General features: G+C 39.3%; 1 protein-coding gene across 2 annotated transcripts in view; it reads right to left on the bottom strand.

The window, feature by feature from the left end:
- Window positions 1–5,849: 5,849 nt before the first annotated feature.
- The window catches only part of syn3 (synapsin III), a 137,509-nt gene continuing 116,848 nt past the window's right edge, over window positions 5,850–26,510 (bottom strand). For both annotated transcript variants that reach the window (XM_026147442.2, XM_026147441.2), the window contains exons 11-14: window positions 23,255–23,386; window positions 11,966–11,984; window positions 11,710–11,866; window positions 5,850–11,611 (exon numbers count right to left, since the gene is read on the bottom strand). In XM_026147442.2, coding sequence (XP_026003227.2) covers window positions 11,488–11,611; window positions 11,710–11,866; window positions 11,966–11,984; window positions 23,255–23,386 — 432 coding nt within the window. In that variant the 3' untranslated portion in view covers window positions 5,850–11,487. The remainder of the gene's footprint in view (window positions 11,612–11,709; window positions 11,867–11,965; window positions 11,985–23,254; window positions 23,387–26,510) is intronic.

Genomic DNA, 26,510 nt, shown 5'->3' with positions numbered 1-26,510 from the left:
GTTTCAAGTTTTATGGTCATATACAGATAAACAGTGTAACCACTTCTTTGGCTCGTGCTCCTCAGCTTTGCATGAGCATGTAGAAAGTGTGCCGTTATATTTAAGAAGAAATTAACAAGAAAATTGTGGTAATAATAATAAAATATAATAAAAACAAAATACTACAGTATTAAATTTAGAGAATTTGAGACAATTGTTGGTATTTACAGTTTGTGCAAAAACTTGTGCAATGAGCATTTAAGAAATATTTGTTGAAGTGACCGTGTGTAGAGTCCTGTAATTGTCGTGTGTGTAATGGTGTGTACAGAATGTCAGCAGTTCTACAGCCTGGTGGCTTGTGGGTAGAAACTATTCCTGTGTCTGCTAGTGCAGGTCTGAATGCTCCTGAACCGCCTGCTGGACAACAGGAGTGTGAAAAGTGAACTTCAATGACTTTGTAAAGAGGAATTGGCCAAAATTCCTCCACAATTATGTGAGACACTGAAAGTCATACACATAACCATCACCAGCTATTATTAAATAAATAATGACACAGTGTTAAAAGTCACTGCTGTTCACCTGAGGATGTATTCAAGCACCAGGTTATTATTTTTATTGTGTCTTGATACATACAAAGAGAATGTACTTTCTTTTTCATGTGACTGTATAATGAATACAATGACAATCTTCAAATGTGTAAAGCTTTTACATGAGGGTTGAAAATGACCTTTGATGGAGGTCGAACACTTAATTTTCAATAGAAATATCAACATATCTCAGCGATTTAAGGCAACTTTATGAACTTGATTGATGATTGAACACATATTTACAAATTAAAAGAAAAATATGAACTTTTGATCCCTATAATGAGGGGGTTGAGTGTTGTGGACGCGTCTCTCCAGTAACACCATCAAAACTTTAAATGAGGAAACATCTTTTAGTAGAATGGTGCACCATGAGTTTCTTTGAAAGGGTCATGAGTTAGAGATGAAACTCGTGAAACTGCAGGAGGCTTTACTAACACTTTACAAAACCCACCTCTAAGTCAGTTTAATGACCTTTGAAGTGACAGAAACACATCTGTGTGCTTCTGAATAGCAACCACTTAACCTCTCCCGCTTTCCACAAACCACCACCACCCTACCTGCTCATTTTTCTTTACTGAAATATGTCTTAGCTGTAAAAACAGGGAGCACGTCACACAAAGGAAATAAAATTCCAGCTCAAGAAGTGCCTAAAAATGGTCTTGCACTGATAGTTTGTTCAGTTTTTTGTCCATATCTATACACGCGCCGGACACAGGGTTCAAAATTTCTCCCGATGATTTGGTCTTTTGGTGTTTTTCATGTGTCAGTTTCTTGTTGTGAAAGTGATATAAAGGATGTATAGCCCAGTGACAGGAACACTCCTTCCTACTGTAGAATCACAGAAACGTCAGCAGAGATACAACAAAGTCTGGAGACAAGAGTAGAGGACTTCCATCTTTCTGTGCTTTATGAAGCATTGCAGTTGCCATGACAACCAAGGCCTTTCCTTGTTTTAAAGGGATTCACTATGGTGACCGAGGCATTGTTGTACTGTGGGCAGGTCTGAGAGGATACAGCAGGGTTTCTCACATGTACACTCGCTCAAGTGTGCAAATACAGGACACGTCGGCGCATGGGTGCACATCCACCTACACATATGTGTTCAAACAGGGGTTAAATGATGTCCAACTGTAACAGGTTAGACAACTGAATAAAACAGAGTGATGGTTAAATATAGATTTGAAATCAATGCCCTCTTTCCTGCAGGCTTCCTAGTTACACACTTTGACTTGTAGCTTTCACGAGAAAACATGACAGTCATCAGAGACAAATAAAACATTTCCCAGCATTGGACACACCATTTTGGACACAGCATTTGTGTTCAGCCTTAACATAGTCAAATATGTAATTTGACTATTGTGATAGATTAGTTTTATCATGATATAAAACAGGGATTGCGAGTCGTTTTGGACACTGACAAGTATTTAACTCAACCCACTGCAGAAGTGACAAAACTGCAGTTCCTCAGTTTGCCACTTGAGGCTACTTCCAAAAGTGAGTCATTCCTTAGTCTCCTTTTAAAATGCCCAACTTTAGGGAGGAAACTGAGGGTTAAAGTGGTGCATTGCAATTTCACCATCTTTTTCTGTTGGAGCTTTTTGAAACATTTCTTACGGATCCACTTTTAAGATGATGTAGCTGCAGGACACACCTCCGCTGACTCTCAGAACAAACTTTAAAATACGTAACAGTTTTACCAAATTGTGTTGAAGTTAAATAGTGTATGGCATGCTTTTTCATGAATACTGCTGTCATGTTTTGTGCAGGAAGAAAAGGTCATAACTGGATTTTGTAAGCACAGAGGGAAAAAACAATCCATCCATTCTCTTATGATACAGTCTATGCAGAGAGCATAAACTCAAACAAATGTTTGAGCGAAACTTGTTCTGAAAACTGTGATGCTACATTCTCACAGTTTCATACAGGACCTGTTTATGTATGATCCTCTAGCAGCAGCTTTTTGCACCACTGCAGTGCTTGCGTGTGTGTTCAAACAACATTGATGCAAAATGTAATAATTATTTGTGCAGTTTTCACGTGTTGATGTTCCATTTGTTGCTAAGCAACACCTTCTTGCCTCTTTCCTCTTCACATTTACCTGGACAAGTCCCATTCTGATGCTGCTGGATTGAAGCTGTTCATGCTTTGAAGCATCCTGTGCAATACCGGACTGATGTGCTGGCAAGTATATTTTTAAAAACTGAGAACGATGACAGTACCCACTTTACACAGTTTTCTTTTTCATATTATTCCTTTAAAAATGTATACCAGGGGGCGCTTTAATGTTTCTTTATTGTACTGTGTCATGACTTAGACAGATCCCAACTGCACCACACATCTATTGTAACAGCGCCCTAAACTCAATAAGATGTAATGCTGGCATGTTAGGGAAAATAAGTGAAGTTGAAAATACTTTGGTCTGTTATCTTGCAGGTAAATCACTCCCAGTTTCCATCCTTAAGAGACAGACTGGTGCCACTATTGTCTGAGACAGCACTGACTTGTTTTCCAGGAGATGCAAATGAAGATGTGTGAAGGTGCTTTCCCTGAAACATGATGAAGGCTTAAATATCCTTAAACAGTTAGGAGGGGTGGACTGGGTATAGCTGAATGGACAATGCCCCCTACTGGCCTACTGGTTTAATCAATTTACTGTGGAAATGTGTAAAGACCCTTTGATTCCTGCCCCAAACAGCATTTGGAGGTAAGAGGTGAAGAGTAATTTAGTTACATCTATTTTTCATCGATATTTGCACACTACAGTGTGGTGGGAATGGATTTCTTTGCAGCCAGTGGAGGCTGCAGGCAGGCAGGCAGGGACCTGCGGCTGATAAAAGATTGGACATTCCACCTTAAGAATGCAAGAAATTACACTGGCAGCAGATTACCATCAGGCTGCCAGTGGTCTGGTATGCAACTGTGGTTCGTGAAACAACTGAGAGCTGCAGAACAAAGAGTGAGAGCAGGCACCGGGTGCTGTGAGAGGTCAGAGGTTCATCGTAGGGAAGAAAGTTTAACACCTTTGTGAAGATAACATAAATCAGCATGTGGGATGAATTCTTGGGGAAGAATTAGGTTGCAGTCTCTGCCTCTTTAAATCAGTTGATGTTAAATGCAGCCGGGATGATCTGCAGAACACAAGCCTGTCATCTCTTTGATTTCATACTAAATAACTCGAGGAGCTTCAAATCCCAAGAAAACAGACAGGTAAAAGAGTTTGTTAACCCACTGTGTTTCGAGTTTAAAATGCTTTATATTAACTGGGACGTGTTTCATGAGTGTTACATGTCACCTGGATGTACCAGAGTGGGAACTTTGAATTAGAACGAGTTAGAAAAGGACATTTTTACTGTTTTTAACTTGTACTGTGTCTTTTACCTGTATTGCTATGTATCGCTTTTATTATTATTATTTTTTTATCTTTTTAGTTTTAAATAGTTGTACAGCACTTTGTTTGAAAGCGCTTTACAAATAAAGTTATTATTATTATTATTATTAGTTATTATTAGTTTGTTTTAAAGGTACAGTAAGTAATTTTTAGGTAATTTAATAGGAAAAGGGGAATGTTGTACCCATAAAAATACATTAATAGTGTGCAATTGCATCTTCCAACACACTGATGTATTCAGAGAAACTATTTTTAATCCATTAAAAATACACAAGCGGGCTCCGATTTGTAGAAGCTAATATGCTGCCATCTTACTGTGGCTGAGACAAACATCATCATCTCAGCCACAATAATCGTGTTATTGTATCTGGCTACCTCCATATTAGCGTTTCGGCTTCTGTCATATAAACAGTAAATCATTCACTTTGTATTTGTTGTAACCATCTTCTCTATTGGGTTGCAAGATTGTGGTGTTCTTACTGACACATTGTTTATATTGCAGTGAAGTATGTGAACAGTATAGGTAGTGGGTTTCTTTCTTAAAGTTATGGAACAGTCAAGCTGCTATACACACACCCCACCAATATTACTATACTGTGTAAGTAATTTTAAATAATTAGATATTTGATTATCTTTTTGACAAACAAATATTGTAGTTGGAGGTAAAGTCAGTCTCTTTCTTGTCCATGATGTTGTGTCATGTAAATTTTATAAATTCAGTACCAATGAGTATTTTTACTATAAAAAAAGGAGATAAAACGATGAGTGTGTAATGTGAATGGGGTCACTCACAGTGATTGATGAACACATAGTATTCCCTTTAGGTTAAAAGCTCAAAGGTTCTCTTTTTTGTTTTTATAACCTACAATAGAAAAACAGTAGTGACTAGGCGATGTACACAGAGCTGCTCAAGAGCCACATAATGCTTTCAGCATACGGTGGAAATGAACCGCAATAGAAACACAACTCTAACTGAAAGCCAGTGCTGATCAGTGTCTGCTTGATGTGGAAACATGTGCATCATTTAATCAGTGGTGTTGGTAACGGTGTCATAAATATTTGTTCGTACTTTTTAGTTTACGGGCAACAGGGCTCATCACTTCATCATGACTAGATGCACGGAAAAAAATATCCTCATGAACTTTCTTTGTATTTGTTAACCTAACATCGCAGCTTTTATTTGGACCTGCATACTTTAAGTAACACTACCAACTACATCGGTACAAGAAGAAGTGTTCAAAATTTGTTCTAAGTTCAGACATTTTACACGCCTACATCTGTTTACACTTTATTCTAGTGCGCCAAAGTGATTAAAAAAGGGGGAAAAGAAATACTGTAGTTTGAATTTAAGGTTGGCCACAAAAATACGATCGTCTCAGTTCAGTTCTTCTCGAGTACTTTACTCCTTAAAGCTGGGCTTTCGAGTCTGGCAGTCACATTCGGTCGTAAAGTAGTAATACCTGAATGATGATCGTGCTGTTTGAGAATTTATAACACGTTCGTGTGTGCTCAGTGACATATTCACAGCTGAGTGTGTTTAATATCATCTCTTAACACAATTAATTTCTGGACCTGACGTGAAGTGGGCAGCAGATGAAAAGAAGCACTGGATGCCGGCAGGTTTCTTTCTCCTTGGCCTTGTGTTGCCAGACAGCTTTTAACACCCTGAGCATCATGCCAAGAGAAATATAAAAAGGGTAATAATCCAAGATGAAAGGATTTTGGGATTATCGCTACATATTCTGAAAGTTGCGTTTTTCAAACAGGGCTTTTAAAAGTACAGTAATAGCCAAACGTTCTGTTTCAATGACCATAAATGGAGAAAAAAAACCTTCAAATCTGATCAAGTGGAGCTCAGCAGATGACTGATAGAGACTGGAATGCACGGCAACAGGTATAATAAAAGTTTTTACTTTATTAACAGAAATCTTTCGTTCAGACAAAAGAACAAAAGTACAGAAATAATGTTAATACTAATAAATTACATCACACTTCTCACAAATAAGCAGCCAGACATCGAGATCACATAACGCCTAAATTTATACACCTGAGGCACACAAGAGGGGTTGGTTTTCATGCCACATTTACACCAATATACACAACATTAATACACTTACAATATCACCCACCATTCAGCAGAGAGGAAGGGACACAGTGAACTCAAAAACTGGCAAATGAACCCGTGCAACGGCATTATTTCTCTCATGTACATATGCCACATTAAAGTAGAGTTGAGTTTGCTTTCAGTAATAGCTGTATTTCATTGTAAGTCTCTGTGGCTGCATATTAATTCAGTCTTACACTATGCATCACTTCAACACACCCAGAGCAAATCACGATGAGCCAACCCCGGTAGCAGAGTATTGCCTTTGCTCCAAGTTATATATTAAATGAAAACAATGTTGGGGAAATTAAAAAAAGCTTTATGAAATGAGCATACGTTCCATACACACTGTAAAAGTTCCCAGATATAGCACTGGTGACATCAGCAACCTGTTTTGGGAGAAACAGGTGAATCTGGCACTGTGATTGGCTGAGATAGCTATCAACCTGCTTAACTCAAACACCTCTCTTTACGATGACAAATGATATGTGAACTATTCTTAGAAATGTCTTGATGCATGCTCAATCGTCCAGGTAAGTAAATCCAAAAAGGTTGATTCTGTTCTGGACGTAGTGTTTTCAGTGGGAGAAACATTTCGTCACTCATCCGAGTGACGTCTTCAGTCTCAGCTGACTGCAGGTTTCCCCAATCTGAAACAGTACATTTCAAGTGACAGTTATTCTGCAAATGTCCTGTTTACAAGGTTGGGGAAACCTGTTTCTCCCACTGAAAACGCTACATCCAGAACAGAATCAACCTTTTGGGATTACTAGAAATGCTTACATCTATAGAGACAAAGAGAGCGAGCAGAAGTAAACCTGGGGCGTAAATACCTGTGAGAGTGCCCTTTTAAACCCACAAACTGTATGTTAAAGATGGACATGAAAAGTGAAGCTGGTGAGGATGTGCCTTAAACCTGCATTTTCTCTAAATGACAGCAGGGGGCGACTCTACTGGATTCCATTGTAAATTTCCATTGAAATGGGAAAATTCTCACACTTTGATGTATTTATGGTCTTAAATGCTAGCTTTAAGTCTATTTAAAGCTAGCAGTGCTTTAGCCCATGGTTAAGTTGTTAATGACAGTGAGCTAACCTCCTAATTGTAATTTCATCCTTGCTTTTTCAGCACTAGGGGTTTTAGGGGGACAGCCTTTTTATGTTTACACATTTGGTTTAAGCCTGGTGTTAGCAAAAACTGGCATCCAAATTAATATCACAGTGAATAACGGATGCACTTTGGTAACAAGTCTAACTAGCTAGTCTAAGTGTTAACTAATCAGCTCCAAATACACTCAAAAGACCAAAATGTTGATGACCAAAATGTGAAAGTGAAAGCTCTGGGATTGTTAACTACAAACCAACACATGCTAGCGCAGTGGCCATGTCCATCTTTGATATACAGTCTATGTTTCATCATAAAGGAAGTAAAATTCTGAAAAGTGACATCAAAATATCTGTCATAAATATGAAATCTGTAACATGTACAGTATAGTAAGCACAACATCACTTGAAATAATAAAGATACAATATTCAAATAAGATTTTGACACAGATACCTTCAAGAGCCCAAATCATTTCAATTTATATTGCATTCTAGTAACACGTTACAAAATGTTTTCTTTAACTGAAATGTTATGAAAGAGGAAAGACAATTTATAAAATTAAATACAATTTTGAAAAACTGGAGAAATGTATAAACTGGGGGGGGGGAATTTTGAGACAAAGAATTTTAAAATGTGTGACTCGATATTTGACTTTAACAAAATTGTATTCCTCTCATTCCTTCTGCACTTAGATGTTGTTTTACCACAGCAGGTTTATTGTTTTATGAGCACATCAGTTATAACATGAAGCCATGCTCAGTGCACAAAATCTTGTCCAGTACTACCACTCTATTGTCAGTTTCAGCAGAGCACTGCTGAACTTGAGGTAGTTACCAATCAACATTGCAGCTCAGTTCCAATTAAATCAGCTCAGAAACTATCAGGTACGGGTCCACATCTGACCCTCAGACAAAAGGGAAGCAAACCTACAGTAGTGACAAAACTAAAATTATTTGATGTCCGGTCATTGTTTATAATTTGACCCAATAAAACAGATTTATGGAACGTGCCAGATCCTAAACTGTATTTTAAACCCAAAATGTGAGAAAAGTGACATCATAGTTCTTTCATCTTTCACCCTGACAGAATGAGCAAATAATTATATCTTGAGATAACCTTGATATCCAGAAAGAGTAACTGCTGTTTCTCTCCAGGACAAGTTAGGCTATAGACACAGTGTTTAAAGTTAACATTTAAAATTTTCAGCAACGTCACAGCCATTATTGCGTGGCACATAAGGGATAGGAAATACTCACGGTTTGGTTATGGCTTATCACACTGCAGTATTATATATGAAGTGGCAATAATCTTTACAGGTAAGATGGAACAATTTAATGTAAACCTTTAAGGGGCCTCACAATCAAATGCAGATTTGGTCCACTTTGACACAGTACCAAAAGCTACGAGATAATTGCAAAAGTGTTTAACACAAGACACTGCAGTAAATCTGAGATTACAGATGAGAATTTGACAAAAAGTCTGAATTAATACAGCCAGCGATAACTTGAAACAAAAGAATCACAGTAAGCAATGTCAATATTTTCATTATTCCAAAATGAAAAATACAAGCTAAGTAATTATTACATTAGTGTTTATCTGCCCTAGCATGACAACTGACAGGAGAATTAGCTTACTGCCTACAGTGGAAAACCACAATGTTGTTACTTTAAAGCCTAATGAGCACTTAAAAAAATAAAGTAATATTTAAATTATCAAGGGTGGTTAACACGAGCAGATTGAGCCTGCTCTTTATAAATAAATAAATACATTTGTGGAATTTTAGACATTTGAAACCCCAACCAAGTTGACCAAGCTAGCATTGAAAACTCACAAATGCTTTTATTAAAGTGGAACATCCCCTCTGGAAGATAGAATGGCCATGATTTAAATAAAATTTAGCTAGACTAAAATTTGAAATGGTCTTCTTGAAGTTATTTAGGAATAATTAGCACTTTTATGTAATTGATTTTTAGTTAGCATTATTCTGTTGTTTCGTGTATCCTAGTATGTTTAGCCTCAAACCGTTTCCATCAGAAATGCATATTTAAGTTTAATTTACTAATTTATTTTTAACAAACCCACGGCGTCCCCTTTGGTGTAGCAAGCTAATAAACCACTACTGCTAAAATCCGTTAGCTGACTAGCCGCATTCTAGCTAGCTAGTTAGCTTTCTAGTTGAACTCAAGAACCAGCCATTTGAAAAATGCAGAAAAAAATTGCCACCACAGTAACATTGCTTCAAAGGAAGAAAGAAACCTGTTAGTTAAATTTATAAGTAGAAGCTGAAGCTAAGGAAACTAAACGAAGCCTGAATTCACTTTATTTACATCTGCTAAGCCATGCTCTCTTTAGTCAATGCCACTGTAATGTTTCCGTGTTTTGCAGGATAAATATGCAATCTGTGGTGGCATTTTTTTCCCTGCAATGAATGTAATTATTGCAAAAATGGCTAGTTAACTTTTTTCTCCTTTTCTGGAACTTTCATCATTTAACACTGGCTTTGGGATTATCATTTATCTACTAAAGATCCAGATTCTGAATTAAATGGAAGGTGGGAGAAACTATTACAGGCTCATTCTAAGTCACAAGATATAACTATTATTTACCATTACTATTTTGATAATTTTCCAATAAAAGTACCAATTTATTTAGAGTATCATACTTTGATTGTTCTTTGCATGGAAAGCAAAACCATGTAGTCAGTTTGTGTCTTTGAGCTTGCTGCTACAAGAAGCTAAAAGCTGTAGCTCACTCATTATTTTTTGAAAAATTTTTTTTTAAAGAATATTTTGGAAATTTAAGACTTTGGTAAACTAAGATGTTTTGCATACCCTTCAGATCCAATGAATAGTCATAAGAGATCTTTGCCATCAGTCATCAATTAAGAGTTTTTCTTTGAAGGCTTCATTGCGTATGCACATTCCATCTTGCGAAATATGCTGAAAATCTACATAGTCCATCTACGATAAACCAAAAGTACTTGGTGTCTAATTTCATAATAAGTTACCCAAAAATGCACTTTTTTTTCTCCAGAAAATTCAAAGTAAGCGTCAGCTCCCATCAAATAAACTGTGGAAGAAAACAGGTTGGCTCCACACATCACATTCATTTACATGCAGATCCAAAACAGTGACAGATGTTAGAAGAGGATGGCTGCCATTCCTGCAGGTATATGTGTGCGTAGGTTATATCTGCTACAGAGCAAAACTCCTAAAAAGAACTACAATAAATGAGCTGCAATCCTAGCTGACAGAGAACAAGAGACAGATGATTAAAATATCAGACCCTTGCTGTTTGCTTCTAAAGACTCACCAGTACTAGTTGCTAGATCAGTCCCCACACCAACAAATACCCCACGGTGCTATTAACAAAGCATAAAAGATTAAGAAAAGGAACAATTTGCTGGGGAAGAGCAGAGCTGTGATGGAAGACGATGGCTGTAAGCCAGTACAGCATTTGCACCTCGTTAAAAAAAATCACAAGCTCAAAGGTTTTTCTGTGTGATTGTGATCTCAAACAAGTTAAGGGGGTTGTTTCTTTAAAAAAAACTGTTCTTTTTTTGTTATTAAAAAGCACTTTGGTAAAGTTAGGCCAAGGCAGAGGAGTCACTACATAAGCCAATATGTGTCTACAGCACACGGATGTCTGAGAAATGCTGCTGCTGGCTAAGATGCTTAAGAGACCGCTGGTGAAGCGAGAGGATTCAGTACGCTTCTCATGACTCAAGTGGAACTGGTTCAGATCAGAATATTGCCATGGACATCTGCAAACAATTTGGAAGCTGTGTGTCGAATAAAGAAACTGAAGATAGACAGATGTACATAAATGTAGAAATATGAACATAGAAATAGTTTCACCGGTCGGACAAAGAGAATGCAGAATAACAATTATATACCAAGCAGCACGAGCGAGAATATGAATATCTACTGTGATCACCTACCACTAAAAAGGCCATTGGCTGGTTTTGCTTTCTAGGAAGTTCAATTTCTATGGACAGGTTTTAGGTTTCAACACAACATTGGAGTGACTAGAAATGTTTCAGGAGTTTCGTAGATTAAACCTGAATATGGAATAATTAGAACGTGAACGGGGGGTTTGGTGACATCTTAAAATCTACCATCTCCAGTCAACATGGTGTAGGTCCTCTGAAATCCACTGGCCTTTCTAGTGATAGATTGATCACTGATTTGAAGACAGAGGGTTGCACCAGTGTTAAACTTCACAAACATGGAAAGGAGAGAGGCGACTCCATAACAAACAGAGTAAGCAATTATTATTATTTTCTGAAACCTGATGACAGGAAGAGGAAAGCGGTAGGGATGTTTTTAGTCAGAGAAGAGGCTGGCAAAGGACTGTCGGAGGGAGCGGATGGTCTCGGCTTTGGCCTCGTCGTCGGTCAAGCTTCCTCGTAACGTCTCCGTGAAGCTGTTTGTCAGCGACTGCGATTTGCTGCGCGACGAAGACGAAGACGGTTTAGCTACCCGACGAGGAAAATCATCGTAAGCAAAGTCATGTGTGAGATTAACAGAACCCCAGCTTGGACTTACTTCAGCTGCGGTGATTGTTTCCCAGCTCCAGGTCCAGAAGAGGCAGGGATGGGACCGGGCTGGAACGCCTGGCTGGGAGACGTAGTGGCGGACCGGGCTCTCTGAGGGGATCCCTGGGCCGACTGAGATGGAGAGGCAGAAGCGGAACGATGTCCCCCTACCATACATGAACATGTGATGCACAGGCTTATTATTTCTCTGTACTGTATCACCACAGAAGGTAGTGGAATGAATCATAATGAAGCACTTTACTTACCTCGTCTGGGCTGCGTGGTCTGAAGAAGACACAAAAAAACACAGATATAGCATCATTTACATAAAAATGCTTGAAATTTACTGCTAACACCATGACAACAACACATTTTTGAAAACATGGAAAGGAAACAGTTTCCACGATGAGACATTTTGATTTTCTTTGCAAATACATCAACTCAGGTTGATGCCACAGATGATCAGCTCCAACATATCCTACCCCAAACCATCACAGAGCTTTCCTCCTGCTGTTTCCTTTCAGATGGTCCAATCCGGCTTCAAGCTATATGGTTGTTGATGAACCAACAATAAGTAATCTATACTATATGTGAAAGTCATTAATTGTGATGACAGTTTGAAAACAAAACCAAAAAAAAAAAAACAAGGGCGCTAGTGAAGTGACCATAGATGCTGGAATAGCATTAATTCAGATGCTAGTCTAGAAACTGTCGAGGAGGGAAATTATTTTACTGCTATTGTTAAATAATTGTCATTGCATTAATAATATAATCTGCAGCATGGATATTGCATTCCAAGGTTTAAACAGTGTCTCTTTCAGAAAGACTGAGTTGCAGGCTGACAGGAAGTTGTATGCAGAAAGAAGCAGGAAGTTATTTTGAGCCGCAGGCTAAGACGAGGCTTTAACAATGTAACAGATAGCTTTAAGAAGGCCTTAAGCAGCTATGACTATTTTATACACAATGCATATCTGTGCTTATTAAAGAGTTGGAGCTCGGTCAATTAATTGGGGGTCGGAAGCTTTGTTCGGCGCGATGTTCGGACAATCTATTGTGCAAGTGACTTGGAGCCACAGAAGGAATTGCAATACATGCTTACAAAACACTTATATATCAGATCATTTTATATTAAGGTTTTAGTAGAGGTTCTTGGTTAAAACATTTATTTAGTAGAAGACATACACATAGTCTCAGTGAGCCTCTGGTCTGGTAAAAGGTCAGAAGTGCAACAGGTGAATTGAGAAAGAGCATTTGAGGACGAGACACAGACAGTAGGTGAAGAGGTGACACAAAGAGCATGTGAGGTCAACACACACACACACACACACGTTAAATTAGATTTATTTAGAGGAGAGGTTAGTTATGTTTGGCTGTAACTGCAAAAGTGTCTCGGTAAAAGAGGAACCGTTTCTTGTTGTCTCGACAAGAAAGAGGAACAATTCATTTTAAGATAAGAACGGAAAGTACCAAGCCATGAAAATAGAAGATGATTTTCTGGGTGAAAAGTCATGATGATGTTGATCTGATCTATGTATAAAATGTGTCTGTGACGTATGAAGGGGCGTCAGTAAACAAACCCTGATGCTATAAAATATCTGTTCATGCTTTGATTAAGTTGAAGACTACTGGCTGTCTGCGTACAGAGTGTCTTCCCACGCGTGTATTCATTAAAATCATCGTTTGACTTCACCCGGCCGGATCGGTGTGGTTATTCTTCGATCACCTCTTGTACCCTTCCTCAATATTGAATCTTAACATTTGGGGGCTTCGTCCGGTTATTGAGGAGGGAGAGTTGGAGGTTTAGACGGAGAAATCCGGGGTCTTAGGTGGTCTGACGGGCAGACATGAATTCCAGTGGTCTAAGTGAGTGGGCATAAGCCGGCTTATCCAAAAGGTAAGGCACTACCTGTTGAATTATTTCCAAAGTGTGCCAAATTGGACATGATAAAATTTAAGTCTATTCACTGAAGTTACTGGTGGATGTCTGTTTTGATTTTGATGAAAATTTCATGAGTTGAAGCAGTTAGAGTTCTGCTAAGAAGAAATGAAAGCAGTAAAGTCTGCTAAAGCAGTTTGAGTCTGCCAGGAAAAAGTTTAAATATTGGGTTGAAGTCCCAACGAAAAAGAGTTAGAGTCTCAAGTAGTTTGGTAGGGAATTGGTTATTGTGTTGGTTAGAGTCCAAATTTGGTCATAAGAGTGGACCTGAGCGGTCATTTTGTGAGTTGGAGTCTCCATTTGACCACTAGGTTGCACCTACTTCAGTTATACACTTGTTTCGGGTGTTGATTGTTGTTTCAAAGTATTATAAATTATTCTAGAACGGCAGTTCGAGTCTGCTAGGAAGCGCAGAGCCCGGAGGTTACGCTCCCTCCTTGTCGTGGACGCGCGACATTGACCTCTCGGCGAAGAGGGTTAGTTCAGTGTGGTTTAGCTGTGGGGTACAGGGCATCCCGGAATTAAGCTAGGAGTTAGAGTCTCCTTACCGTTTGCAACGGTATCTGCGCTTTTTTGGACAGGAGAAGTTGGTCTTCGGGCGTGTAACTTTAACTTAACACTTCGAGGTAAGCCTTGGCTGTGAAATGCCAAAAATAGAGCTTCAGGCAAAGTTTGGGTTGGTTGACGCTTTTAAATTGAGTTAGGGATTTTAGAAATGAGGCCAGAAACAGTTAAAGTCTTGATACTGGTTAATTGGTGGGCGGTTATTTTAAATTTGTCGAAATTGGTTAGGCGCTAAAGCTGACAGATCTGACAGTGGTTGTAAATATAAGACGTCGTTGTAATATAGAATAAGAAAATTTGGTGTGAGAGATCTTTGTGTGTCGAGTCAGTAATGCACTGACTGCCTGCTGCTATTTTTGGAGGTGTGTGTGTGAGTGAAAATGCAAATGAGTAAGCAGTGAACTGTTTAAGCCACAGTTGGTTTTACAAATACTGCTGCAAACATTGTAGAGTGTGTGTTTAAAATGCCATTTATGTTTAGTAAAGGACTATAAATAAAGTTTTGAGTTGCCGTAGGGGATGCATAGTAACTGACTGAGTTTGGATGTAGATATATAAATAGATTGAGTGCACTGTATATACTTAAGACTAACACATCACTTTCAGTAGTAACTTTTCTCCAGCATTAGTTGCTGGTGGGTTTTATTTTTTCAATTTCTTGTGTGTGCGGTGAGAATTAATGGAGGTTTAAATTTTTTGTTTGTTTGTTTTTTACTTGCTCTTTTTGATTATGACAAGCATGTCTAAAAGACTCTTAGGAAAGTGTTTTTAATTTGAGAGAGGCATGAGTGATGTTATAAGAGTTTAGTTTATTTAAAAGGTGTGTGTGAGAGGATTATGAAATCATTGTGTGAATGATGCTACATTTTAGGTCAAAAGTTAGTAGAATTACAGAGGGTTTGTAGATTGTAAATACAAAATAAGTTTGATTAGCCTGGAGAAACAGCAAAGCAGTTTGAGCTGCTCTGAGCAGCTGCGTGCGGTGTGTGTGTAACAGGAAATGGTGTGGGTGACAGGAAGTTTGCATGCCCATATAAGGTGATGTGTGAACAGAGGAAGTATGAGAGAGAAGTGTGTGTGTAGGCAAAAGGCAGAGTGTGTGCGTGAAATAAGGGAGTATTGTTTTTACATCAAGGTTTAGTAGAACTAAAGTAGAACGTCACAAACAAACAAAAGAAAATAAAATGAAGAGAGAAAATAATGTGGTTCCCTGACCGGGAGAGAAAATAACTGACAATTACATTAATGAATAGAAAACACACATACACAAAGTGCCATATGAGAAATTATTCTAGGAAGGAGTCAGAAGTAAGATAGTTTAACATAAGATGCAATGAAGGAAGCAGCTTACATTCCTTTAATTCCCAGAGCCAGTGTGTTCCCTCCCCTGCCCACTTGGGCCCCGTATCAGGCGAGTATGGAAGGCTGGATAGCCCATGACGGGTAAGATCCCACCTCGAAACCCTGGGACAACCTAAGGCAGGCACAGTCACGATTACTCTCGGACCTGACGGGTAAGACCGCTGGGCTAGGGTGGAGGTGGAAAGTGGCAAGTGGAGCCCTACCTTCTGGCTGAGGACAAGGAATGCTGCTATTTAAGGTAGGAAATCAGAATTTGGGTTAGTAAAGTTGGGGAGGAGAAAATTGACTGTTTAAAGGCAAAATTATGAAGGAGTCTGACACACTGTAAAAGCACCATATGCAAATTCACACACACAAACAGGAAATGCCTTAAACTTATAAAGACAAGACAAGCTCATGGAGTTTAATGCATAGACACTGATTAAACCTAGCTAAGAACACAAACATAGGCAATGAAGAACAGCTTGCTATTTTGTATGAATGATACAAGGGTGTGAATGTTTGATAAAATACATTTGAGTTTGTAATTGAGGAATAGAATAAGCCATATGACAAAGGGAGTTATGAAAACGAAAAAGGGATTAAAGTAGTTTTAAAAAAGAGTGACTTAGGAGTGCTCTCGTACTGAGTGATCAACACTAGTGATCACTGTTGGAAGAAATAAAATGATTTAATGAGTTGGGAATGTTTAAACATATGTTTCTGTTGTTACAGCTTCTTGAGAGATGATTCAGTATGCAAATTAGCTGGAGTGTGTGTGTGACTGTGACTTTCAGGAAGAGGAAGCATAGCAGAGACGAGAAGTGCAGATTGGGGTAGGAAATTTATAGTTTAGTGATATGTTGTTGTAAGGGGGTTTTATGCTGAATTGAAGTATGTTATAGAGCATAAGGGGGTGATTTTTGTGTGCAAATTGAGTGGGTTTAATGGGACTTTTGGTGTATTGAGGAGGTGAAATTATGTGGTGGCAAGATTTGTGTGTTTAAGGTTGTTGTGGTGATGGGTTGATTCTGTCAGGTAGGTTGTTGTTGGTGTTTTTGTTTTAAATAGAGGGAGTTTTAGGAAACATGGACATGTCTAAAATTGGGCCCATTATTTTGTAACAGTGCACTTAAAGAAAACCTGTCAGGTGATTTTGTTTTGTTTTTATGAGCTAACAATCAGCTCTATTTTTCATTTCTGTTTTAAGCAGGCCTGCAACAGTGAATAACAGCGCTGAAAATTCTCGGGAAGAGCAAATACAAGGGGGGGCTTTCCAGATTACAATTGGCTGAGGAGAGCTACCTGGGGACAATTCAGGTCGTAAGTCCCTGTAAAAAGGATTTTATGCGAGTCAATCCAGTCCAAAAGCATAAAGAAATATTTTCCTATGGAAAATAAAAAATGACGGAGCTCATTTTGCTGAGGGTGGAGAATCTGATCGTGCGGGAGGCTCCACTATCAGCAAATACATGGTGTGACTGCATGTGAGTGAATGTGTGACTGGATGAAGGTGAGGATGAATAAATGTGGACAAACAGTTTGTTTTTACCAGAGAAAATTTCTGTTTTGTTTTATTAGGTGGGGTTAGATTATGAGATTATAGTATATTGTTGGGAGAATGCCAAATGCTAAAGGGGAAATATTTTTTGATGTAACTCAGTTACCATTAATTGTAGAAACACATGACTGATAACTGTTCTGTTTTAAGTTTATTTTTATGACAGATTGGATCATGAGTGGGGAAACTGAGCATTTTTAAGTTTTGTATAGTATCTTGACACATGAAATGTATCAAGATAAAGGGGGGTTTAGGGTTTAATAATTTAATTGTTTAATAATTTAGGATCATTTTAGGACCTTTTGGGTTTTTGATCATTTGGATATGGTAAAACTGAAACTGTTATTTTTAAGTTAAGGTTAAAGGATTAAAAGTGAACTTGTCACGGTTTGCGAGGCAAGCCGTGTGGAGTTGTAGAAAAGGACCCAAAAGGCGGCAGCTCTGGTGCAGGTGAATATTTATTTACAACGGTGGGCACAAAACAGCACTGGTGGAAAAACAACCTAAACTGGGTAAGCTAATAACACAAACCAGAAACGAGGATGCAGGGAGGTCCGGGGAAATACACACAGAGAACACAGGGAGATTACACACAGGTGGAGAACACAGGTGACACTGATAAACATAACGAGACAGGGCAGGAGTGAACACAACATTACGCATACTGACGAGAGACTGTCAAAGTAAAACAGGAAGTACACAGAGGTTCAGACAGGAGGAGAGAAAGCACGGGGAGAACACAGACATAACAGGCTGGGGGAAAACATGGTGTTACGACCCGGCTCAAAAGCCGCAACATAAAAAAAAAGGAGATGAATAACAGAGTGTGGGTGAGAAGAGGTTTCATCCTAAAATGGAAAACCAGGTTGGCTAAAATGGCTGGTGCCGCCAAGGCAAAGACTAGTGCACTGCCGGAAAGCTTGCCTCAGGTATGCTTTTATCCACACCTGACTAGGTGTGGCCAATTAGCACCAGCTGAAAACACTGAGACGATTAAAAGCTGCAGAGGGACGTAACACCTCCTCCCTTAAAAGGGTTCCTCTAGGACCCTTAAATTTATTAAAAGCCCCTCTGAAGCCTTCAGTTCCTTGACCCACAAACCTGGAATAAAAGTTAAAGCTAACAGAAGCAGTGTTCACGTTATAGTTGGCATCTCTAAGCATGGATGGGCATGAGGATTTGAAGTTGCCACACTGAACAGACAAAAAGTAACATGTGACCAACACAAAGGAGCACAACAGTCATACCCAAAATGATTACCTGATCTGCTACAACACAAAACCAAAAGTAGCAACAAATAATCACAACTAAGTGATCTGTTGTCTCCACCACACAAACAGTCACATACAAGTGGCCCTATACCACAACAAGTTACTTTAATCCAAAAAGTTCAGTAAATCAAGCATACTAGTGACCAACCACAAAATGGAGAGCTATGGCCACACAATGATCACATCAAGGGTGGCTCAGCACCCCACAGTGTTATTGCCATCACCTGGCCAACAACACTCACAAGTGATCCAACAAAATAGCCATATTCCCCACAACACTAAAGGTCACAGCACAAAACACTCACCTCACAAGGATCTCATTAGCATCCATCCACACTGACATATGCACACACAGGGTGTGCACACAATGCCAACTTAAAAACAGCCTACCTGCCTCAGCTACAGACCATAATCAAAAACCTCCTACCAAGTTTGGTGCCACTGATTTACTATGTGCAACTCCCATCCTAAAATGCTAAAAAACAATAAAACTTTACCTGTCTAGTCTTCAGTGGTGTACCGGGCTCGAGGCAACTTTAAACGCGAACTCGAGGATAGGCAGCAGACCGGGGTACAGTCTCCCACCAAACCCTGAAGCGTACCCCCACCCAGGATAGCCACCAAACACAATAAACTAAAACAATAAAGCAAAACAACAAACAAGTGCTTCGATGGAAGGGCAGCACAGCCACCCAGCTGAAACATACTAACTAAAGGGAGTTTGCTCAATTACAGTGAACACCATCACTCACCCACTTAAAAGCAAAACAAACTGACATTCAGTCTCCACTAAAATGTCCAAATATCCCGGACGAGCCCCCACTTATGTTACGACCCGGCTCAAAAGCCGCAACATAAAAAAAAAGGAGATGAATAACAGAGTGTGGGTGAGAAGAGGTTTCATCCTAAAATGGAAAACCAGGTTGGCTAAAATGGCTGGTGCCGCCAAGGCAAAGACTAGTGCACTGCCGGAAAGCTTGCCTCAGGTATGCTTTTATCCACACCTGACTAGGTGTGGCCAATTAGCACCAGCTGAAAACACTGAGACGATTAAAAGCTGCAGAGGGACGTAACACATGGAATAAACACAAAGAGAGACGAGAGCTCATAAATACACAGAGGGGCACAAGGGGGTAAGAGTCACAAAGGAAAAAATACTTAGGGAACACCACAACAGGACACCTCAGAAAACCTGGCCTAAATAAGGAGCGAAAATACAAGGAACCAAGAATACTGGGCCAACATGGCCCAGGACCATGAATCCTGTTTAGAAGATACAATGCCGGTTTTTCAAAGCTGTGAATAATTCTTAGAGGGAAAATTAGTGAGGGTTGAAGGGGTAGAACAGCTTTGATTTCTTTTTGATTTCTAGAAGTAGTGGTTATAATGTAGGCTTACACATACAGATATTATATAGGAGGTATTTTTAGGATAAAAGGGGGAGCTTATAAATAGAAATGATTTTTATACATATTGCATTTTGTGCTTTTAAAGGAGTTGTGGCTCAAATTTGTCTCTGGAGGGTCACGAGCCTTTGGCTAGCGCTATGATTAGCCAATCTACTGTGAGGATAATATGAGTTCATGAAGGATTGCACACGCTTACAGACACAGAGTTAAGAAACACACATGACAGTATTGATTCCAGGCAAAAGGCCTTAAATTCATTTAGCTTTTAACTGAACTTAAAGAAGGACCAAAGAGGAAGGAAAGCATATATTTTGGTTAAGTCTGATAAACTAGAATTAGGAGGTATTGTTACATTAAAGGGAGCAAAATGAAATAAAAAGGCTATACCAAAAACAGGTGATAACATAGGAAATGTGAGGTTTTAAAATGAAGTTAGTGTTAACACATAGGAGTTGTTTCAAGGCAGCATTTAGCTATGATGAAATGTATACAGGAGTAATTGCTTATATGCTTGAACTTAATTGATTAAAGTGGTTGTTTTCTTTTGGAGTAGATTAACTTGCAGCAGCGACAACTTGTGCACAGGATGTTGATGATCAGATAAGGGAAAATAGAGCGAGCAACCGGACGTGAAACCAGCGCTTAAAAGAATTTTAAAGTGATGAGTAACGTTGAAGAGTATACATAAATACAAGTCAATAAGTTAAGAAGATAATTAGGATCAGGCTTTTGATTAAAGAGTCCCAGATAGGATAAGTTAGGGAGATGCAGGAAAGGTGTTTTGTTTCCTTTGCAGAAGATCTAGGCGACCACAGGAGGGGCGAGGATCCTGGAGATCTCGAGGTTCGAGACCACCAGAGAAGGGTCTGCGTGAGGACACAATGTATTGTGACCTCTGGTGTTCCAGAGGTCAAAAGGGGGAGTGTCGAGGAGGGAAATTATTTTACTGCTATTGTTAAATAATTGTCATTGCATTAATAATATAATCTGCAGCATGGATATTGCATTCCAAGGTTTAAACAGTGTCTCTTTCAGAAAGACTGAGTTGCAGGCTGACAGGAAGTTGTATGCAGAAAGAAGCAGGAAGTTATTTTGAGCCGCAGGCTAAGACGAGGCTTTAACAATGTAACAGATAGCTTTAAGAAGGCCTTAAGCAGCTATGACTATTTTATACACAATGCATATCTGTGCTTATTAAAGAGTTGGAGCTCGGTCAATTAATTGGGGGTCGGAAGCTTTGTTCGGCGCGATGTTCGGACAATCTATTGTGCAAGTGACTTGGAGCCACAGAAGGAATTGCAATACATGCTTACAAAACACTTATATATCAGATCATTTTATATTAAGGTTTTAGTAGAGGTTCTTGGTTAAAACATTTATTTAGTAGAAGACATACACATAGTCTCAGTGAGCTTCTGGTCTGGTAAAAGGTCAGAAGTGCAACAGGTGAATTGAGAAAGAGCATTTGAGGACGAGACACAGACAGTAGGTGAAGAGGTGACACAAAGAGCATGTGAGGTCAACACACACACACACACACACGTTAAATTAGATTTATTTAGAGGAGAGGTTAGTTATGTTTGGCTGTAACTGCAAAAGTGTCTCGGTAAAAGAGGAACCGTTTCTTGTTGTCTCGACAAGAAAGAGGAACAATTCATTTTAAGATAAGAACGGAAAGTACCAAGCCATGAAAATAGAAGATGATTTTCTGGGTGAAAAGTCATGATGATGTTGATCTGATCTATGTATAAAATGTGTCTGTGACGTATGAAGGGGCGTCAGTAAACAAACCCTGATGCTATAAAATATCTGTTCATGCTTTGATTAAGTTGAAGACTACTGGCTGTCTGCGTACAGAGTGTCTTCCCACGCGTGTATTCATTAAAATCATCGTTTGACTTCACCCGGCCGGATCGGTGTGGTTATTCTTCGATCACCTCTTGTACCCTTCCTCAATATTGAATCTTAACAAAACACACCGCGTTCCAAATTATTGTGAAAATTGTGTTTAAGTGTCATAAAGATTAAATAAGTTGTTTTTCAATTAAACCCATGGATGCAATTGTGTCTCAGGACTCTCTGGATGACTGAAATCAATCTTGGACACCTGTGATCATTAGTTTGCCAGGTGAGCCCAAGTAAAGGAAAAACTACTAAAGAAGGATGTTCCACATTATTAAGCAGACCACCATTTTTAAGCAATATAGGAAGGAAAACGGAGCTCTCTGCCGCTGAAAAGCGTGAAATAGTTGAATGCCTTGGACACGTAATGAAAATCTTAGATATTTCACAAAAATTTAAGCGTGATCACCATAATGTTAAGAGATTTGTGGCTGAGTCAGAGCACACATGGGTTCGTGCAGATAAAGGCACAATGATGAAGGTTGCTGTCAGACAAATACATCAGATTAAGAGAACAGCTGCTAAAAGGCCATTACAAAGCAGCAAACACATATTTCAAGCTGCTGGTGCCTCTGGAGCCCTGCGAACATCAAGGTGTAGGATCCTCCAGAGACTTGCAGTTGTGCATAAACCTTCTATTCGGCCACCCCTAACCAATGCTCACAAGCAGAAATGGCTGCAGTGGGCCCAGAACTACATGAAGGCTAATTTTCAAACAGTCTTCTTCACTGATGAGTGCAGTGCAACCCTGGATGGTACAGATGGATGCAGTGGTGGACGGCCACCATGTCCCAACAAAGCTGCGTCGGCCCCTTTAGGGTCCCTGAAGGTGTGAAAATGACCCCTGCAAAGTATGTGGAGTTTCTGACTGTCCACTTTCTTCCATGGTAGAAAGAGAAGAACTGTGCCTTCTGCAACAAAACCATCTTCATGCAAGACAATGCACCATCTCATGCTACAAATTTCCCAGAGGAACCCACCCGAGGGATTAATAAAGTTCTATCTTATCTTATCTAAAAATTTACAAGTTCCATGTATGCAAGAATTGTAAAACTGCTTTTAAATAAGGGGTCCTATGTTCATTTGTAACTTGACCCGTTAAGATGTTTTTGATTGAAATAGCTTTTGATTTCAGTGAAATTGATCTACTAATGCTGCAAATTCAACAAATGGCCATTTTCAATTCTCTACAACCTATAAAATCTTTTGAAACTATGTGTGCGTAATAATTTGGAAAAGTGCATTTTAAGTTTTTTATTTCTGAAAAAAATTATCAGTGTGAGTACAGGTGAAAGTATGGCCATACAAGCACTGCTTGTAATTACAGTGCTACTCCAACAGTAGTCACTGCAGTTGGTAAAACTGTGTAGCGTTATAGTGATCATCAGTGACAACATTATTAATTAACAGACCTGATAATAAGTATCCATAGTAGAAAAATTTTATTAGCATTATTGGTAGAAGTGGTAACAAAGTTTTGTAATTCGTAGCAGTTTTTATAATTACTGCCTGGTACTATGAAAAAAGTGAGTTACAGTAGTAGTAGTGGCTTGTTTAAAAGCTTTTTGTACCTTAACAGTAGAAGGCTGAGGCATGGAAACTCCCAGCAGCACCTGGGCCATCTTGTTGATGACCAGCTCTGTGATCAGCTGTTTATCCTCCTCCACATGCTCGCCAATCAGAGGCATTGAACTGTCCATCACCTGCAGAGACAGAAAACAAACAGACCTCAGCTGAAGTGTTAAAATTCCCCCACTAGATGGCAGGATGTTACCTCTTATTCAGAATTCCTCTACTCTGACCCTCAAGTGATATTAGTGATAAGACTGTGTGTGGACACACGTGATGAGTCATTTAGTGTAGATCACATGTTTGTTGGGGTCAGAAACAAGCTTTACAGCCCTGTGGCAACCACAGTTTGGAGGATACAAAGAAGTGTGTGACGAAAACTGCGAGTTTCTGTCTTCTCAGGTCTTCGGTGCTCTGGCAATCAATCACATAAACAGAAGCGAAAAAAGATGCTTTCGTTTATTTCTCTATATGTGTGTTCATATAAGCTTTACAACAGTTTAATTTTGACTGATCACAGACTTCTCTAGTTAAGCTCTGTATAAACTAAATAGGTTTATCTGAACACACACAAGAAGCCAAAGTTAGAATTTCCAGTGATCTGCAAAAAAAAGTGGCTCCATCTGTAAATATTATGTTGCTGGGGCATGACTTTGAAGGGCATAGACCAAACCCATTGCCACACAAATAATTAAAATAATCAAAAAAGAAAAAAAAACAAAACAAGGAAAAATGTTTTTTCCCAGCACTTGAGCTCACATGCAGGTCCATGTGTGCTGCAGAACCACAGGCCTCATGAGGCTCAGAGACCTGCTGTCCTCCTCCCTAAAAACCAAAACAAACAGGAGCAAAGGAGTGTTGCTGCTGCTGGCTAGGATGTAGATGCCCATCATGGTGGAAAGAAGCTGCTGCACCGCACCCCAGCTGCAGGCTGTAAACACATCAGCAGGCATGCATGCATGTGTGTGTGTGTGTGTGTGTGTGTGTGTGTGCTTATCCTCTGGTACACAGCATATGCCAGGCAGAGATTAGACTGTACTGGAGCTCTCTGTGGCTGAAGTTGTTTTTATTAGTGGTATCAGTTAAATCCCAAAAATGTTCTTTAGTCCAATTTCAGACAAACTGGCCTCTTAGCACACACTTGGTGTTTGCTTAGATTCAAATGAATGCGACTTATTATGGCACAAGATACTGATGCAGGCAAAGACTTAACTCACTTCAATTCACAACAGTCGCCTTAAGTTGCTTTATATTGCAAGGTAAAGAGCTTAAAACAATGTAGAGAAAAAAACAAAAATCAAACGACCTCTTTTAAGCAAGCACTCATGACAGTGGGCGGGAAAAATTTACACTTAACAGGAGGAAACCTGCAGATCCAGCCTCATGGAGGCGCAACCAGCTGCTCCGACCGGTTCGGGGTGATTGGGGTAGGATGCAGAGCAGCCACTTGTTGTTTTCACACAGGCTAGAGTTGTTCTTTAGGCTCTTTTTAAACAGCTGTCCTTAACACTGCCTCCACCATGTTTGACTGACGATGTGGTCGCTTTTTCTCCCATCATTCTTTTACAAGTTAATCTTTTCAGAACAGTACAAGTTTTTTAATCTGGCCTTCTTGATCTATAGAACGTGGAGGTAGCTTCCAGAGCAACAAAACTTGGCATCTAAGACCTGCAATCTGTTTAAGGTTATCATAAGGTGATCGCTATGGCTGCAAAAAGAAGTAATGGCTTTCTGTCCGTAAACACTTTCCTGCTGGCTCGTTCACTTGTTTTGGGCCATACTGAAGTCTTTTTTTGTAAATTTTGGTTCCAAAAACTGAGGATTAGTTATGGTACGGAATCGACACATCGCCAGCTAATGAGTTTTCAATAATAAGCCGTTCGCCAGTTTCACCGTCTGATCCACAGTGTTTTCTATGTTGCAAAGATGGCAACGGGGAAATGTTCAACTTGATGCTCCAAAACAGGACCAGGACCAGAAACTATGGCTAAGTTCATGTTTTATACTGTCTATGAGTGTAACCAGTGGTTTGCACATCATCACTTGCTACCTCCTTGCGTGTGTTCTTGGCTTGAGAGCTATGGTGAAGCTGCTTCTCCCAATGTAAATAATTTAGAAGGGTAGATTTTTGATTTGGTTCCTCCAAAACAAGGGAACAGACCTGACCTCGCCCTGAAACAGCTTTTCAGTCAATTGTCCAATTATTTGTTAAGATTCTGAAAATGGGGGATTTGCATAAAAATATAAATCCTGAAAACTTCATCTAATAATTTTGTAAAACCTCTTGAAATACAGCATTTCAATTCCATATTAACTATCTGATTTAAGATCCACTGTAGTGGTATACAGAGGCAAAGCTACAAAAGCCTTAGTACAGCAAACTACGGACCAAAGTGTAATATTTATTTAATGATTTCTTTGCGTAATACAAGAAACAGAAACTTGGAGTGAAACAACAACCAGCAAGGAAGAGAGCACCCAAAGGCAGTTGTAGGTTTAAATTCATCTATTTTATTTCTTATTAATTTAAAGCTTTTTTTTGCATATCATTATAGGGCTGTTTCTTTTGTGGGCTTGCCACACATTGCAACAACTTTCTCAAAAAAGCCTCATCAATCATTGAAAAGTCGTGGAACAATCTGTCAGTGATAATGACTAAAACAAGAGAGGTTTTTTATGTCGTCCTTTGTAAGCACAATCTAAACTGATTAAAAAAAATCCACATTTGATGACAAAAAATTGAAAGCAAATCAAAAGCTTTATTTAAAAGAGCCTCTAAGAACGCCTATAACAAACTGAGGACACCCAAACTAGTCGTCTTTTCCACTCATTTTCTTTGTTTTTCACAGCTGTTTGGGATCTCTCTGTTCTGCACAGAACCACTTCCCAAGCTAAAGAACCCTTTAAAGCTCCCCCTTTTTTGTGTGTACCCAGCTTCTTGGCTAGGATTTGGCAGCGAGGTCGGGTGTGGCACGGTGTTTTGGCCAGTTGAGTCATTACCACAGGGGACTGAATGCAGGCCTGGTAAAAGACCGCCAGGCCCCACTTCAAACGGCGTGCGGTGGCAAGCTAAAGCGGGATCCACCCTGCTGATTTATTAGGATACAGAGTCATCTAACAGAAGACTGGATCTGCTGTAGTTCTTTCACCACTGGAACACAGAGGTGTTGTCCTGTACTTTTACTAAGCAGCAAAGGTTTGTGTTTTCTGGACAATATCGGGCTGCATGGCAAATGTTTACAGAGAAAAAGTGAAATG

Source organism: Astatotilapia calliptera, chromosome 17 (genome assembly GCF_964374335.1).
Source record: "Astatotilapia calliptera chromosome 17, fAstCal68.1, whole genome shotgun sequence".
Classification (NCBI taxonomy): domain Eukaryota; kingdom Metazoa; phylum Chordata; class Actinopteri; order Cichliformes; family Cichlidae; genus Astatotilapia; species Astatotilapia calliptera.
This window is presented reverse-complemented; position numbering and strand designations above follow the sequence as displayed.